A 17,161-nucleotide genomic window follows, 5' to 3' on the forward strand; every position below is an offset into this window, starting at 1 on the left:
TGACTAAAGAAATTCCTCCTCATCTCCTTCCTAAAGGAACGTCCTTTAATTCTGAGGCGATGCCCTCTGGTCCTAGAATGGATGCACAGGAAGTTGTCGGGCAGTCAGACTGCCTTGGGAGTGAGCTGCCGGGACATGAAGAAAAGGAGGGGAATATGGTGAAGCCTAGTGTCTGATTGCAACGTGAAATGAGTTTTAAAATATCACAAGTTCACAAGTTTTAGGAGTAGAATTAGGCCATTCGGCCCATCGAGTCCACTCCACCATTCAATCATGGCTGATCTCTGCCTCCTAATCCCATTTTCCTGCCTTGACACCTTCCTAATCAAGAACCTGTCTATCTCTGCCTTAAAATTATCCACTGACTTGGCCTCCACAGCCCTCTGTGGCAATGAGTTCCACAGATTAACTACCCCCTGACTAAAGAAGTTCCTCCTCACCTCCTTTCCCAAAGAGCGCTCTTAAATTCTGAGGCTATGACCTGTAGTCCTAGACTCTCCTACCTGTGGATACATCCTTTCCACATCCACTCTAGCCAGGCCTTTCATTATTCTGTAAGTTTCAATGAGGTCCCCCCTCAAACATCTAAACACCAGCGAGTACAGGCCCAGTGCTGTCAAACGCTCATCATATGTTAACCGTGGGATCATTCTTGCAAACCTCCTCTGGGCCCTCTCCAGGGCCAGCACATCCTTCTTCAGATATGAGGCCCAAATTGGCTCACAGTACTCCCAAGTGCGGCCTAACCAGCACCTTATGGAGCCTCGGCATTACATCATTGAACCTCATGGGAAATATAATGGGAGCTATTATTAAGTTGATGCAACAAGTCTCTCAGAAAATATGGGTGGGTGTGTGGCCTTTAACTTCAGCGACTTTGGGGAAAATGGATGACATTTTGAGAAAAAAGTGAACTGCTGGAGGAGTTCAGTGGCTGAGGCAGCACCTGAGGAGGGAAATGGACAGGGGCATTTCCTGAAACGACTTTTGGCTGAAGGAGGGTCCTGTCTCAAAATGTCCACGTCCATCTTTCACGGGTACAGTCCGAACCGCTTCCTCCAGCAGTTTGCGTTTTGGTCGACATTCTTACAGTTGAAGTCTTTTCCACCTCCATCGATGAAGTTTTGGTTATTTAATTTTGAGATACAGCATGGAAACAGGCCCGAACTGGGTGGATCTCTGAGTCTGAAGAAGGGTCTCGACCCGAAACGTTACCCATTCCTTCTCTTTAGTTTGAAGAAGGGTCTCGACCCGAAATGTTACCCATTCCTTCTCTTTAGTTTGACGAAGGGTCTCGACCTGAAATGTTACCCATTCCTTCTCTTTAGTTTGACGAAGGAACTCGACCCAAAACTTCACCCATTCCTTCTCTTGAGTCTGAAGAAGGGTCTTGACTGGAAACGTCAACCATTCCTTCTCTCCAGTGATGCTGCCTGTCTCACTGAGTTACTCCAGGGTTATCTATGGAAACAGGCCCTTCAGCCCACTGAGTCTACACTGACCATCGATCGCCCGTTCACACTCGTTCTACGTTATCCCGCTCTCTCATCCACTCCCTACACACTAAGGGCAATTCACAATTAACCTGCAAACCCGCGCGTCTTTGGGATGTGGGAGGAAACTGGTGCACCCGGAGGGAGGAAACCCACGCGATCACAGAGGGAACGTGCAAACTCCACACCGACAGCACGGGGTCAGGATGGAAGTCGGGTCTCTGGTGCTGTGAGGCAGCAGCTCTTCCCGCTGTGCCACAGTGCTGCCAGCTGGTTATAGAGAGATGCCGAAGTAGGCCCTGTGGCCCACTGACTCAGCGCCAACCATCAGGCATTCCAAGCACCCATTCTACATGAGCCCCAGTGTATAATCCCATCTGATTCGACCTCTCATTCCAACTGATTCTACCTTCAGCCTCACACTGGGAGGTATTAACCTACCACCTTTCAAGCTTTGGGATGTGGATGGAAACCAAAACATTCTGAGAATCCACTGGAGTCACGGGCATAAAACAATAGGCAATAGACAATAGGTGCAGGAGTAGGCCATTCGGCCCTTCGAGCCAGCACCACCATTCAATGTGATCATGGCTGATCATTCTCAATCATTACCCCGTTCCTGCCTTCTCCCCATACCCCCTGACTCCGCTATCCTTAAGAGCTCTATCTAGCTCTCTCTTGAATGCATTCAGAGACTTGGCCTCCACTGCCTTCTGAGGCAGTGAATTCCACAGATTTCAACTCTGACTGAAATGTTTTTCCTCATCTCCGTTCTAAATGGCCTAGCCCTTATTCTTAAACTGTGGCCACTGGTTCTGGACTCCCCCAACATTGGGAACATGTTTCCTGCCTCTAACGTGTCCAACCCCTTAATAATCTTATATGTTTCGATAAGAACCCCTCTCATCCTTCTGAATTCCAGTGTATACAAGGCTAGCTGCTCCAGTCTTTCAACATACGACAATTGTTTTATGTCGAATTGTGAGATTCGACATAAAACAGATAGCACCCCAAGTCAGGATTGAACACCGGTCGCTGGAGATGTGAGGCGGCGGTTCTACCAGCTGCGTCACCGTGCCATCAACAAGTTCGGAAGGATGGACACTGTTTAAGATGCGTGCGAACGTGGTGGTAGATTGTGGCAAGGTGAAATTGTTGCTGGGTGCAGACACAAAATGCTGGAGTAACTCAGCGGGGCAGGCAGCATCTCTGGAGAGAAGGAATGGGTGACGTTTCGGGTCTAGACCTTCAGGTCTGAAGAAGAGCCTCGACCCATTCCTACTCTCCAGAGATGCTGCCTGCCCCGCGGAGTTACCCCAGTGTCTTGTGTCTCTCTTCGGTGTAAACCAGCACCTGCAGTTCCTTCCCACACATGTGTTGCTGGGTGTTACAGATTACACAGGAGAAGGAAAGCCTTCATTTGGAATTGTGAGGTTCGAGTAGCTGTGCTGTTGTGAGTTACATATTGCACAGCTCCCGTGACCCAGGTTTGAGTCTGACCTTGACGATATCTGTCTGGAATTTGCACCTTCTTCACCTAACCGCGGGTCTCCCCAGTGTGATCGGGTCCCCTCCCACAGCCCAAACCCATTCGGCCAGGCTAAACTCTTATTGTGAATTACCCTGAGGGTGGGTGGGCGACAAAATGGAGGTTCTGCGAAAGAAAAGTGCGCAGAGGGAATTGGCGGAGCGGCATGCTGTCGGAGCCTCTGGAATCTAGCGCCATACCGCACAGAAACGGGCCCTTCAGCCCAACATACTGACTAAGTCACCCTACCAAGCTAGTCACATATCTTACCTATCTTATCCCTCAGAATCCTCTCCAGTAACCTGCCCACCATGGATGTTAGGCACAATAGTCAAGAGTTCATTGACTATTGAACTATAGCCCATAGTCAATGCTCACTATTGATAAGTCATTGGGCCAGAATTAGGCCATTCGGCCCATTCGAGTCTACTCCGCCATTCAATCGTGGCTGATCTATCACTCCCTCTTAATCCCGTTCTCCTGCCTTCTCCCCATAACCCCTGGCACCTGTACTAATCACGAATCTATCTCTGCCTTAAAAAATATCAATTGACTGCCTCCACAGCCTACTGCGGCAATGAATTCCACAGATTTGCCACTGTCTGACTAAAGAAATTCCTTCTTGTCTCCTTCCTAAAGGAACGTCCTCTTATTCTGAGGCTATGGCCTCTGGTTCTAGACTCTCCCACTTATGGAAACATCCTCTCCACATCCACTCTATCCTGGAAGAACATGCAAACTCCACACAGACACCACCCACAATCACGACTCCATGAGGCAGAGACTACCAGCTGCGCCACTCTGTTTGCGAGACACAACATGCTGGAGTAACTCAGCGGGACAGGCAACATCTCTGGAGAGAAGGGATGGATGACGTTTCGGGTCAAGACCCTTCTTCAGACTTCTTCGGGTCTTGACCCAAAACGTCACCCATTCCTTCTCGCCAGACGCCGCCTGTCCCGCTGAGTTACTCCAGCACTTTGTGTCTACCTTCGGTTTAAAGCAGCATCTGCAGTTCCTTCCTCCACGGCTCTATTTGCTGTTCGGTTCCCAATGCTAATTGCTGCTACTCTGTCATCACCACAGACCTCCAGAAATTGAGCTAAAGAACGCTAAAGGCCTGTCAAATGTGAAGCTGAACCAGTTGCAGGTGGAGCTGGTGAATCAAGCCAAAGCTTGCTGTGGAGAGGTGAGAAAATTAGATTTGCAAAGTAACCTCAACTCTGACAAGGCAGCATCCAACGGCTGTTCAATTTGACTGCATATCTGCCCTCCGACAGTCCAACTGCCTGTCCAGTCTACCATGGCAAATTCCAATGCTGTTCAGTTTCAGTTTCGTTTATTGGCACATTATTTGACGCATTGGTGATCATTTTCCAATGTTCTATAGATTCAGGATCAGTTCCTGTGGATTGGAGGGTAGCTAATGTTATCCCACGTTTTAAGAAAGGAGGGAGAGAGAAAACGGGAAATTATAGACCAGTTAGTCTGACATCAGTGGTGGGGAAGATGCTGGAGTCAATTATAAAAGACGAAATTGCGGAGCATTTGGATAGCAGTAACAGGATCGTTCCGAGTCAGCATGGATTTACGAAGGGGAAATCATGCTTGACTAATCTTCTGGAATTTTTTGAGGATGTAACTAGGAAAATTGACTGGGGAGAGCCGGTGGATGTGGTGTACCTTGACTTTCAGAAAACCTTCAACAAGGTTCCACATAGGAGATTAGTGGGCAAAATTAGAGCACATGGTATTGGGGGTAGGGTACTGACATGGGTAGAAAATTGGTTGACAGATAGAAAGCAAAGAGTGGGGATAAATGGGTCCCTTTCAGAATGGCAGGCAGTGACTAGTGGGGTACCGCAAGGCTCGGTGCTGGGACCGCAGCTATTTACAATATACATTAATGACTTGGATGAAGGGATTAAAAGTACCATTAGCAAATTTGCAGATGATACAAAGCTGGGTGGTAGTGTGAACTGTGAGGAAGATGCTATGAGGTTGCAGGGTGACTTGGACAGGTTTTGTGAGTGGGCGGATGCATGGCAGATGCAGTTTAATGTGGATAAGTGTGACGTTATCCACTTTGGTGGTAAGAATAGGAAGGCAGATTATTATCTGAATGGTGTCAAGTTAGGAAAAGGGGATGTACAACGAGATCTGGGTGTCCTAGTGCATCAGTCACTGAAAGGAAGCATGCAGGTACAGCAGGCAGTGAAGAAAGCCAATAACAAGAGGAGTTGAGTATAGGAGCAAAGAGGTCCTTCTGCAGTTGTACAGGGCCCTAGTGAGACCGCACCTGGAGTACTGTGTGCAGTTTTGGTCTCCAAATTTGAGGAAGGATATTCTTGCTATTGAGGGCATGCAGCGTAGGTTTACTGGGTTAGGGAATGGCGGGACTGTCATATGTTGAAAGACTGGAGCGACTAGGCTTGTATACACTGGAATTTAGAAGGATGAGAGGGGATCTTATCGAAACATATAAGTTTATTAAGGGGTTGGACACGTTAGAGGCAGGAAACATGTTCCCAATGTTGGGGGAGTCCAGAACCAGGGGCCACAGTTTAAGAATAAGGGGTAGGCCATTTAGAACGGAGATGAGGAAAAACTTTTTCAGTCAGAGAGTTGTAAATCTGTGGAATTCTCTGCCTCAGAAGGCAGTGAAGGCCAATTCTCTGAATGCATTCAGAGAGAGTTAGATAGAGCTCTTAAGGATAGCGGAGTCAGGGGGTATGGGGAGAAGGCAGGAACGGGGTACTGATTGAGAATGATCAGCCATGATCACATTGAATGGCGGTGCTGGCTCGAAGGGCTGAATGGCCTCCTCCTGCACCTATTGTCTATTGTGTACTGAGGTACAGTGAAAAGCTTTTGTCGCTTTCTGTACAGTCAGTGGAAAGACAATACATGATCCCAATCGAGCCGTTTACAGCGTACATATACATGATGAGGGAATAACGTTTAGTGCGTGGTAAAGCCAGCAAAGTCTGATCAAGGATAGTCCGAGAGTCACCAATGAGGCAGATCGTTGCAGGTAATACTGCTATAACATGACATTTACATTTCTAAGAAACCTCATGTCATAGAAAATTAACCTAGAAAAATAATCGTCAGTGGGTGCAAGAGAGTTTCAGACGTGCAATATCAAAGTTTTTTTCTGCTTTGAAAGTCTTTTTACTAGCTGCAAGTTTACTATAGTCACTGCAAGCAGAAAATACTAAAGGCCGTGCATTGTTACATTGTTTAATAATCATTGCACCAGTTTCAATACAAGTGATTAGTTGCCAATTTCTTTGGCCACCCGCAGAGAACAAGATAGACTGTTTTTCTTAAGAGACAATGGTGTCCAAGGTGGTTACATGGAAACAGTTTTCTTTTTACCCTGCATATTTTTTTTTCCTAAGTCAGCTTTTTTTCTGCTGGTCAGTTTCCAAAGTAACTTTCAACTGGTTTTCTAGTTCCCAATTGAAATGGCATTGTAACCGATTTGACTCGCATAACGCAACCAGTGTTCCCTAATCATCAATTGTGTTGCATCCAAATTGCCTCATGGAAACACGCGTTGTAGCGTAACTTACCTGTGTGTTGCAAACCTGTATTACGGTGTCTCTCGTGGTAGGTGATGGTATATCTCTTGGCGGAATACGTGCAGTCATTTCTCAGCGAGCACAACATTCCTCCCTCCAAGTCGTTTCATGAGGAGATGCTGAAGAGCCAACAGGAGCAGCAACAGCGCCTCGCTCTGGAGCAGCGGAACAGGATGGAGGAGATAAAGAAGCACGAAGAGAAAATGGTGGGTCTGACCTCTGCTGCTACTTCATTCCTTTTGACGCATTTCCAGTAACGCCAGGAATTTCTCATCATCAGCTATATTTCCTTTGTCTGAATATGGGTGCCAACCCGAAACGTCAATGGACAATAGGTGCAGGAGTAGGCCATTCGGCCCTTCGAGCCAGCACCGCCATTCAATGTGATCATGGCTGATCATTCTCAATCAGTACCCCGTTCCTGCCTTCTCCCCATACCCCCTGACTCCGCTATCCTTAAGAGCTCTATCTAGGTTTTGCCAATCCAGTACAGGACACGTAAGGCTATAAAGTGACCAGGCAGCAATCTGGTAAACACCCTCTGCACCTTCTCCAAAGCCTCGACGTTCTTCCTGTTTTGGGGTGACCAGAACTGCATGCAATCCTCCAAATGCGATCAAGGTCTTCTGGAGCTTTTTCATGACTTTCTGACTCGTACTCAAGCAAGGACCTAGCAATACAATACAATACAATACAATATATCTTTATTGTCATTGTACCCAGGGGTACAACGAGATTGGGAATGCGCCTCCCATACGATGCAATAATTTAAGTAATTAACAGCAACCCAACGAAACGAAACAATTGTAACAGTTTTTAGACAGGGTAAAGTGCAAGTTGATCTATGCTTTGTGGCCATCCGGCTCAGCAGGACCGGTTCATAGCAGCTATGGCCCTGGGGATGAAGCTGTTCCTGAGTCTGGAGGTGCGGGCGTAGAAGGCCTTGTATCGTCTGCCCGATGGAAGGAGTTCGAACAGACTGTTGCAGGGGTGTGAAGAGTCTTTGTGGATGCTGGTGGCTTTTCTGAGGCATCGTGTGTTGTAGATGCCCTCCAAGTCTGGTAGCTGTGTTCCGATGGCCCTCTGAGCTCTATGGACTACCCGCTGTAGAGCTTTCCTTTCTGCCTCCGTGCAGCTGAGGTACCACACAGGGATGCCATGCGTTAGGATGCTCTCTATGGTGCAGCGGTAGAAGGTCGTCAGCAGCTGTTGGGGTAGACCAGACTTTTTCAGTGTTCTTAGGGAGAACAGTCTTTGTTGTGCCTTCTTGACCAGCGCAGCAATGTTATTGGACCATGTTAGGTCCTCCGAAATGTGAGTGCCCAGAAACTTGAAGCTGGACACTCTCTCCACACTGTCCCCGTTAATAGAGATCGGGGCATATTCCCCGTTATGTGACCTACGGAAGTTGATGATCAGCTCCTTGGTCTTGGTGGTATTTAGGGACAGGTTGTTATCCGAGCACCAGTCCGCCAGGTTCTGCACCTCCGCTCTATAGTTTGTCAAGACTCTAGAGAGTCAAGGACGGCAAGCATACCATATGCCCACTTAACCACCCTGTCTACTTGTGCTGCCACTTTCACTGAGCTATGAACTTGGACTCCAAGATCCCTCTGCACATCAATGCTGTTAAGGATCTTGCCAGTAAGCGTGTGCCCTCTCCTTACGTTCAGCATCCCAAAGTACATCACCTCATACTTGCGTGGGTTAAACTCAATCTGCCATCTCTCTGCCCATTTCCGCAGCTGATCTGTATCTCCTTAGAAGGATGAGAGGAGATCTTATCGAAACGTATAAGATTATTAAGGGGTTGTACACGTTAGAGGCAGGAAACATGTTCCCAATGTTGGGGGAGTCCAGAACAAGGGGCCACAGTTTAAGAATAAGGGGTAGGCCATTTAGAACGGAGATGAGGAAAAACTTTTTCAGTCAGAGAATTGTGAATCTGTGGAATTCTCTGCCTCAGAAGGCAGTGGAGGCCAATTCTCCGAATGCATTCAAGAGAGAGCTAGATAGAGCTCTTAAGGATAGCGGAGTCAGGGGGTATGGGGAGAAGGCAGGAATGGGGTACTGATTGAGAATGATCAGCCATGATCACATTGAATGGCGGTGCTGGCTCGAAGGGCCGAATGGCCTCCTCCTGCACCGATTGTCTATTGTCTATCTTCTGACAGTATTCCACACGGTCTGCAACTCCTCCAATTCTGGTGCAATCAGCAAACGGTGGTGCTGGATCGAAGGGCCGAATGGCCTACTCCTGCACCTATTGTCTATGTAGAAAAAAGGAACTGGTGATATTGGTTTACAAAAAGAAACAAAGTGCTGGAGTAACTCATCGGGTCAGGCAGCATCTCTGGAGAACATGGATAGGTGATTGTTTATGTCAATGCCCTTCTTCAGAAGAAGTGTCTGAAGTGGGATCCCAGCCCGAAAGGTCACAACTAAAGACAGACACAAAAAGCTGGAGTAACTCATTGTGTCAGGCAGCATCTCTGGAGAAAAGGAATAGGTGATGTTTCGGGTGGAGACCCTTCTGTCTGACCACATTCAGTCTCCCCATATTAACGTGGGTGGCACAGTGGTGCAACAATAGAATTGCTGCCTTGCAGCGCCAGAGTCCAGGGTTTGAACATGACTATGGGTACTGTCTGTATGGAGTTTGTACGTTTTCCCTGTGACTATGGGTTTTCTCCGGGTGCTCCAATTTCCTCTTACATTCCAAAGATGTTTGAGGTTTGTAGGTTAATTGGTTTCTGTAAATTGTCCCTACTAAATAGGAAAGAACTAATTTGTGGTCGACATGGACTCAATGGTCGAAGGGCTTGTTTCCACGGTGTATCTCTGAACTATACTAAACATAGTTGGTCTGAAGAAGGGTTTCGACCCGAAACGTCACCCATTCCTTCTCTCCTGAGATGCTGCCTGACCTGCTGAGTTACTCCAGCATTTTGTGAATAAATACCTTCGATTTGTACCAGCTTCTGCAGTTAATTTCTTAAACAAAGTTGTAGATAAACACAAAACGCTGGAATAACTCAGCGGGACAGGCAGCATCTCTGGAGAGAAGGAATGGGTGACGTTTCGGGTCGAGACACTTCTTCCTTCCTACACAAACTAAGAATTGATAAATATTAATCAGATGTTTTACCAGTTTTAAGGAAAGATTTGATTTGAAACATTAACTCTTTCTTCCGAGAAATGCTTGGTGGCTGTTTTCATGTTTTTCAGAGTTATGCATTATTTTGCCCACCTTGTAAAGTTTTCTTTTTAGCCTTAAACAGTTTCACAATATTTTTTGAGTAACATTGTTAAATTCTTAATTGTTTTTGAAGCAACGTGAAATCCTTGAAGAAATCGAGAAGCGAAAAGAGGAAAAGAAAGATGCGAGGAAACTGAACCAAATGGCCAAACAGGTTTGTCGACCTCAAGGATATTTATTTGTCATACGCACCAGATAATGAACCACAATAATGTAATCCAGCTAGAGCTTGATATGTATTAGATGCAACAACACAACAAATATAATAAATTACCCATTATTTTAAGTTAACTATAATAGATAGGACTAGACCAAGTGGACCCAAACCTCTCCTGCATTGGTGTAGCACCCTCACCTCCCTCACTCTCCCCTCCCCTCTCCCCCCCACTCTGCCCTCCCTCCCTCCCTCCCTCCCTCCCTCCCTCCCTCCCTCCCTCCCTCCCTCCCTCCCTCCCTCCCTCCCTCCCTCCCTCCCTCCCTCCCTCCCTCCCTCCCTCCCTCCCTCCCTCCCTCCCTCCCTCCCTCCCTCCCTCCCTCCCTCCCTCCCTCCCTCCCTCCCTCCCCTCCCTCCCCTCCCCCTCCCTCCCCTTCCCCCTCCCTCCACCCCCCTTCCCTTCCATCCCCCTCAACCCCCTCCCTTATCCCCCCTCCACCCCCCTTCCTCTCCCCCTCCCCTCTTTTCCCCTCCCCCCCATTCCATCCCCCTCAACCCCCTCCTCCCCCCCTCCTCCTCCCTAGAGCTTGATATGCATTAGATGCAACAACACAACAAATATAATAAATTATCAATTATTTTAAGTTAACTATAATAGATAGGACTAGACCAAGTGGACCCAAACCTCTCCTGCATTGGTGCAGCACCCTCACCTCCCTCTCCCCCCCCCACTCTGCCCTCCCTCCTACCCCTCCCTCCACCCCCCTTCCATCCCCCTCAACCCCCACCCTTATCCCCCCCTCTACCCCCTCCCTCCCCCTTCCTCTCCCCTCCCCTCCTTTTCCCTCCCCCCCATTCCATCCCCCTCAAACCCTCCTTCCCCCCATCTCCTCCCTCCCACCCTCCTCACTCCCTCTCCCCCTCCCACCATTCCCCCCTGCAGCCCCTTGATGTTATAAAAGCATGAAAATATAGCAAACAGCGAGGAGTAAAGCAACAGAATTGAGGTAGATATAGATATGAGGTGAAGTTTCAAAAGAGTGATTAGTTTAGTTTAGTTTGGAGCTACAGAGCGGAAACAGGCCCTTTTGATCCACCGGGTCCGCACTGACCAGCGATCCCCGCACATTAACACTATCCTACACCCACTAGGGACAATTTTTACATTTACCAAGCCAATTAACCTATATACCTGTACGTCTTTGGAGTGTGGGAGGAAACCGAAGATCTCGGAGAAAACCCACGCAGGTTACGGGGAGAACGTACAAACCCCGTACAGACAGCACCCGTAGTCGGGATCGAACCCGGGTCTCCGGCGCTGCAAGGGAGGTCGCCCGTAGTCAGGATGGAATCCGGGTCTCCGGCGCTGCATTCGTTGTGGTCGACTCTTATGTTTTTGATAGATGCTAAGTGTGAACGCAACGCTCAAAATGTGTGTATGTATCCTTCCACTTGTGCTTCTTTCCTTTCCCCACACTCCAGGAATGGTTAGAAAATGCCCAAGAGACCGTTCCAGTGAACACTTCCAGAATTGCTGCTTTAACCCAGCAGCCCAATGCCAGTTTGAACAACAGCGCGATGGACCAGGTCAACCACAAGAAGGGAGGAAACAGCCGCCGCAGAACAAGCTCCAATGGCCGTTCGAAGTATGAAGATCGTAGTAGCATTTAGAGTCATAGATTGACACAGTGTGGAAACAGGCCCTTCGGCCCAACTCGCCCACACACCGACCAACAATGTCCCAGCTACCCTAGTCCCACCTGCCTTCGCTTGGTCCATAGCCCTCCAAATCCGTGTACCTGTCCAACTGTTTCTTAAACAACGGGATAGTCCCAGCCTCAACTACCTCCTCTGGCAGCCTGTTCCATACACCCACCACCCTCTGATTTTAGATTTAGAGATACAGCGCGGAAACAGGCCCTTCGGCCCACCGAGTCCGCGCCGCCCAGCGAGCTCCGCACATTGACACTATCCTACACACACTAGGGACAATTTTTACATTTACCCAGTCAATTAACCTACAAACCTGTACGTCTTTGGAGTGTGGGAGGAAACCGAAGATCTCGGAGAGATCTCGGAGAAGATCTCGGAAACCGAAGGTCACGGGGAGAACGTACAAACTCCGTACAGACGGCGCCCATAGTCAGGATCGAACCTGAGTCTCCGGCGCTGCATTCGCTGTAAGGCAGCAACTCTACCGCTGCACCATCGTGCCACCCTCTGTGTGGAAAAAGTTACCCCTCGGATTCCTATTAAATCTTTTCCCCTTCACCTTGAACCTATGTCCCCTGGTCCCCGATTCCCCCACTCTGGGTAAAAGACTGTGCATCTACTCGATCTGTCCTCTCCAGGAGAGTAGAATGCCAGGTGTAGGTTGGGCCTAGATAAACGGGGTCCCAATGGTCAGAAGCCACCATGTGCATCTGCCTCAACCTCCAACCATGGCAGCGCGTTCCTGGCACCCACCCTCCTCTTTAAAAAAAAGTTACTCTGTGCATCTTTAAACTCTCACCGCAGAAACATAGAAAATAGGTGCTGGAGTAGGCCATTCGGCCCTTCGAGCCAGCACCACCATTCAATGTGATCATGGCAGATCACCAGAATCAGTACCCTGTTCCTGCTTTCTCCCCATATCCCTTGATTCCGTTAGCCCGAAGAGCTATATCTTGAAAACTCTCTCATAAAAAAATCCAGTGAATTGGTCTCCACTGCCTTCGGTGGCAGAGAATTCCACAGATTCGCAACCCTCTGGCTCTTAGAGCTGTGCCCTCTGGTATTTGATTTCTCCATCCGGGGAAAAAGGTTGTGACTGTCTACCCCATCTATGCCTCTCTCTGGCTCACTGGTCAGATTTCACCGACCGTCACACTTTGAAAATGGTTTATCGTTGCAATTAGAATAAAAGATTTTTGTGGGTGTTTTGCTTCTTAATAATCTCCTGGAGGGCGCTGGAATTGTAGAATGAAACATTAAATGTATGACCAGAGCTGCGTGCAAAGGTAGCAGAATGCCCTCCCTACTCTTACCCTGACTCCTTGAGATGCAGGCTAATATTCCACTAGCTTAGTTTAGTGTAGAGATACAGCGCGGAAACAGGCCCTTCAGCCTACCGGGTCTGCACCAACCAGCGATCTCCGCACACTAGCACTATCCTACACACATTTATAATTACACCAAGCCAATTAACCTACAAAACCTGCACGTCTTTGGAGTGTGGGAGGAAACCCACGGGGAGAACATAGAAACTCTGTACAGACAGCACCCATAGTCAGGATCGAACCCGGGCCTCTGGCGCTGTGAGGCAGCAACTCTACCGCTGCTCTTAGATTAATGGCAGTGTGCCACCCTAGATTATATTTGTTTGCCTCTCCATTGGTTTTGCTTTCATAATTCCTACATATAATTGTCTACAATCTTGTTGCTCCTGCACAGTTCTTTATTCTCACCATTTCAAAATACTTTAATCTTTTCCCTTTCTAAATCTCCACTCTCATCTCTTTTTAAAATCTATCTATTGCAATAAGGTTTGGCCATTTCCTTCCACTTCGATCTTAAGATTAGTTTACGAGAATGATCCCTGGAATGAGTGGGTTAACATACAATGAGCATTTGACGGCACTGGGCCTGTACTCGCTGGAGTTTAGAAGGTTGAGGGGGGGGGCTCATTGAATAGTGAAAGGCCTGGGTAGAGTGGAAGTGGAGAGGATGTTTCCACAATAGACAATAGACAATAGGTGCAGGAAGAGGCCATTCGGCCCTTCGAGCCAGCACCGCCATTCAATGTGATCATGGCTGATCATTCTCAATCAGTACCCCATTCCTGCCTTCTCCTCATACCCCCTGACTCTGCTATCCTTAAGAGCTCTATCTAGCTCTCTCTTGAATGCATTCAGAGAATTGGCCTCCACTGCCTTCTGAGGCAGAGAATTCCACAGATTCACAACTCTCTGACTGAAAAAGTTTTTCTTCATCTCAGTTCTAAATGGCCTACCCCTTATTCTTAAACTGTGGCCCCTTGTTCTGGTCTCCCCCAACATTGGGAACATGTTTCCTGCCTCTAACGTGTCCAACCCCTTAATAATCTTATACGTTTCGATAAGATCCCCTCTCATCCTTCCAAATTCCAGTGTATACAAGCCTACTCGCTCCAGTCTTTCAACATATGACAGTCGCTGGAGTTTGGAAGGTTGAGGGGGGGGGGCTCATTGAATAGTGAAAGGCCTGGATAGAGTGGAAGTGGAGAGGATGTTTCCACTAGTGGGAGAGTCGAGGACTAGAGGCCACAGCCTCAAAATAAAAGGACGTTCCTTTAGGAAGGAGATGAGAAAGAATTTCTTTAGTCAGGGTGGTGAATCTGTAGAATTCGTTGCCACAGAAGGCTGTGGAGGCCGCCATTAGATACATTTAAGGCAGGGATAGATAGATTCTTGATTAGTCTGCGTGTCAGGGATTAAGAGGGAGAAAGGGGTTGGGAGGGAGAGATAGATCACCCATTATTGACTGCCGGAGTAGACTTGATGGGCCGAATGGCCTAATTCTGCTCCTATCACATGAGCTTACCCGTTGAACTGCCAGAGAGAGGCCTGCAGGCAAAGAGATCGCTTGGCCTTCTGAAGGGAAAAGGCCAGAAGATAGGATAGGATAGGCACACAAAGCTGGAGTGACTCAGTGGGTCAGACATCATCTGAGAAAAGGGAGAGGTGCCATTTGGGGTTTGAGACTGCTACTGTGAAGATCATTTTGTGATGTTCAAACAGATTCATAAAGCCATTGCATTAACATTCTAATGTTGATTACTTTTCAATTGCAGGAGAGAACGGCAGTTTTCTGAATGTAGCAATGAAGACGCTTCTAAAATGCACAAAGTGATCCATTTTAACACGGGGTCGAGTGAAGGGTTCACTGTACATGTCGGAAAGATTGTCGGTGAGGAGCATTTTTAGTGTCTGCGCTTTTTGTAAACCCATCCCTCTCTTGAACCACGGTGGCGCGGCGGTAGAGTTGCTGCCTTACAGCGAATGCAGCGCCGGAGACCCGGGTTCCATCCTGACTACGGGCGCCGTCTGTACGGAGTTTGTACTTTCTCCCCGTGACCTGCGTGGGTTTCCTCCGAGCTCTTTGGTTTCCTCCCACACTCCAAAGACGTGCAGGTTTTTAGGTTAATTGGTTTGGTAAATGTAAAAATTGTCCCTAGTGGGTGTAGGCTCGTGTTAATGTGCGGGGATCGCTGGTCGGTGCGGACCCGGTTGGCCGAGGGTCCTGATTCCGCGCTGTATCTCTAAAACTAAAAACTTATTGAAACTACATTTCTAGACCGATGTAACAGTTGGTATAACATTATTAGGAGGCACAAGTGACTTGTGTATCTTAATGTGACAGGTGAGAGTGAACATCTGAGCCGATCTGTTTACAATGCTTTGGAAGAATTGACAGGAGATTTTGTGGTGATCTACGAATGGGTTCTTCAATGGCAGAAGAAGATGGGAAAGTTTCTCACCAGTGAAGAGAAGGACAAAATTGAAAAATGCAAAAAGCAGGTATTGACACCAATCTGGACACGCGTTGAATGGGCGGCACGGTGGCACAGCGGTAGAGTTGCTTCCTTACAGCGAATGCAGCGCCGGAGATTCAGGTTCGATCCTGACTACGGGCGCCGTCTGTACAGAGTTTGTACGTTCTCCCCGTGACCTGCGTGGGTTTTCTCCGAGATCTTCAATTTCCTCCCACACTCCAAAGACGTACAGGTATGTAGGTTAATTGGCTGGGCAAATGTAAAAATTGTCCCTAGTGTGTAGTGTTAATGTGCGGAGATCGCTGGGCGGCGCGGACCCGGTGGGCCGAGGGGCCTGTTTCCGCTCTGTGTCTCTAAATCTGAACAAAAATCTAAATCAATCTCATAAAGTCATAGAGTGATACAGTGTGGAAACAGGCCCTTCCGCTCAACTGGCCCACACCGGCCAACATGTCCCAGCTGCACTAATCCCACCTGCCTGCGCGTGGTCCATGTCCCGCCAAACCTGTCCTACCCATGTTAGACACAAAAAGCTGGAGTTACTCAGCGGGACAGACAGCATCTCTGGAGAGAAGGAATGGGTGATGTTTCAACCCAGTGGTATGAATATTGATTTCTCTAACTTCAAGTAACCCCGGCATCCTCTCTCTCTCTATCCCTCCCCCACTCAAGTCGCACTAGCTTCTCATTTTCACCCAACAAACAGCAAACAGTGGCCTGTTTCCTTTATCATCGTTACTTTTTTGCACATCTTTCATTCATTGCTCTTTATCTCTCCACTTCATCGTCTGGATCTCTCATTTCCCTTTTCCCTAACCAGTCTTAAGAAGGGTCTCGACCCGAACCTCCTCCGTCCTATCCATGCACCTGTCTAACTTTCTTAAACGTTGGGATAGTCCCTTCCTCATCTACCTCCTCTGGCAGCTTGTCCCATACACCCACCACCCTTTGTGATCTGATTTAGTTTTAATTGTCAGGAAGGTGGTAACTTTGTGCAGGAAGGAACTGCAGATGGTTCGGTTTGGTTTGAACCAAAAACAGACACAAAAAGCTGGAGTAACTCAGCGGGACAGGAGCATCACTGGAGAGAAGGAATGGCTGACGTCTCGGGTCTCAAGAAGGGTCTCGACCCACAACGTCACCCATCCCTTCTCTCCAGAGATGCTGCCGGTCCCGCTGAGTTACTCCAGCTTTTTGTGTCTATCTTAGGTGGTAAGTTTGTTGAGCGGCACTAGTTTAAAGGTTTAGGACTGGAACACAATACGTTGTCATGCAAGGAAGGAACAGCCATTCTCAGCATTTAATTGTAGCTGACAGTGAGAACAGTGAGAACTGTCTGTTGAGAACGGTTGGGCACCATATCTGAGGAAGGATGTGCTGGCTCTGGAGAGGGTCAATAGATAATAAACAATAGGTGCAGGAGGAGGCCATTCGGCCCTTTGAGCCAGCACCACCATTCAATGTGATCATGGCTGATCATTCTCAATCAGTACCCCGTTCCTGCCTTCTCCTCATACCCCCTGACTCCGCTATCCTTAAGAGCTCTAGCTCTCTCTTGAATGCATTCAGAGAATTGGCCTCCACTGCCTTCTGAGGCAGAGAATTCCACAGATTCACAACTCTCTGAC

At 48.1% G+C, this 17,161-nt stretch overlaps 1 protein-coding gene across 6 annotated transcripts in view; it reads left to right on the forward strand.

Moving 5' to 3' along the window:
* eif2ak4 (eukaryotic translation initiation factor 2 alpha kinase 4) overlaps positions 1-17,161 on the forward strand; it is a 117,262-nt gene that overhangs the window by 4,906 nt on the left and 95,195 nt on the right. For 3 of the 6 annotated variants that reach the window (XM_078406086.1, XM_078406089.1, XM_078406088.1), the window contains exons 3-8: positions 4,108-4,210; positions 6,641-6,814; positions 9,941-10,021; positions 11,504-11,667; positions 14,832-14,947; positions 15,401-15,558. In XM_078406086.1, coding sequence (XP_078262212.1) covers positions 4,108-4,210; positions 6,641-6,814; positions 9,941-10,021; positions 11,504-11,667; positions 14,832-14,947; positions 15,401-15,558 — 796 coding nt within the window. The remainder of the gene's footprint in view (positions 1-4,107; positions 4,211-6,640; positions 6,815-9,940; positions 10,022-11,503; positions 11,668-14,831; positions 14,948-15,400; positions 15,559-17,161) is intronic. The other 3 variants (XM_078406090.1, XM_078406091.1, XM_078406092.1) reach the window with 3 other exon arrangements.

Source organism: Rhinoraja longicauda, chromosome 10, assembly GCF_053455715.1.
Source record: "Rhinoraja longicauda isolate Sanriku21f chromosome 10, sRhiLon1.1, whole genome shotgun sequence".
NCBI lineage: Eukaryota > Metazoa > Chordata > Chondrichthyes > Rajiformes > Arhynchobatidae > Rhinoraja > Rhinoraja longicauda.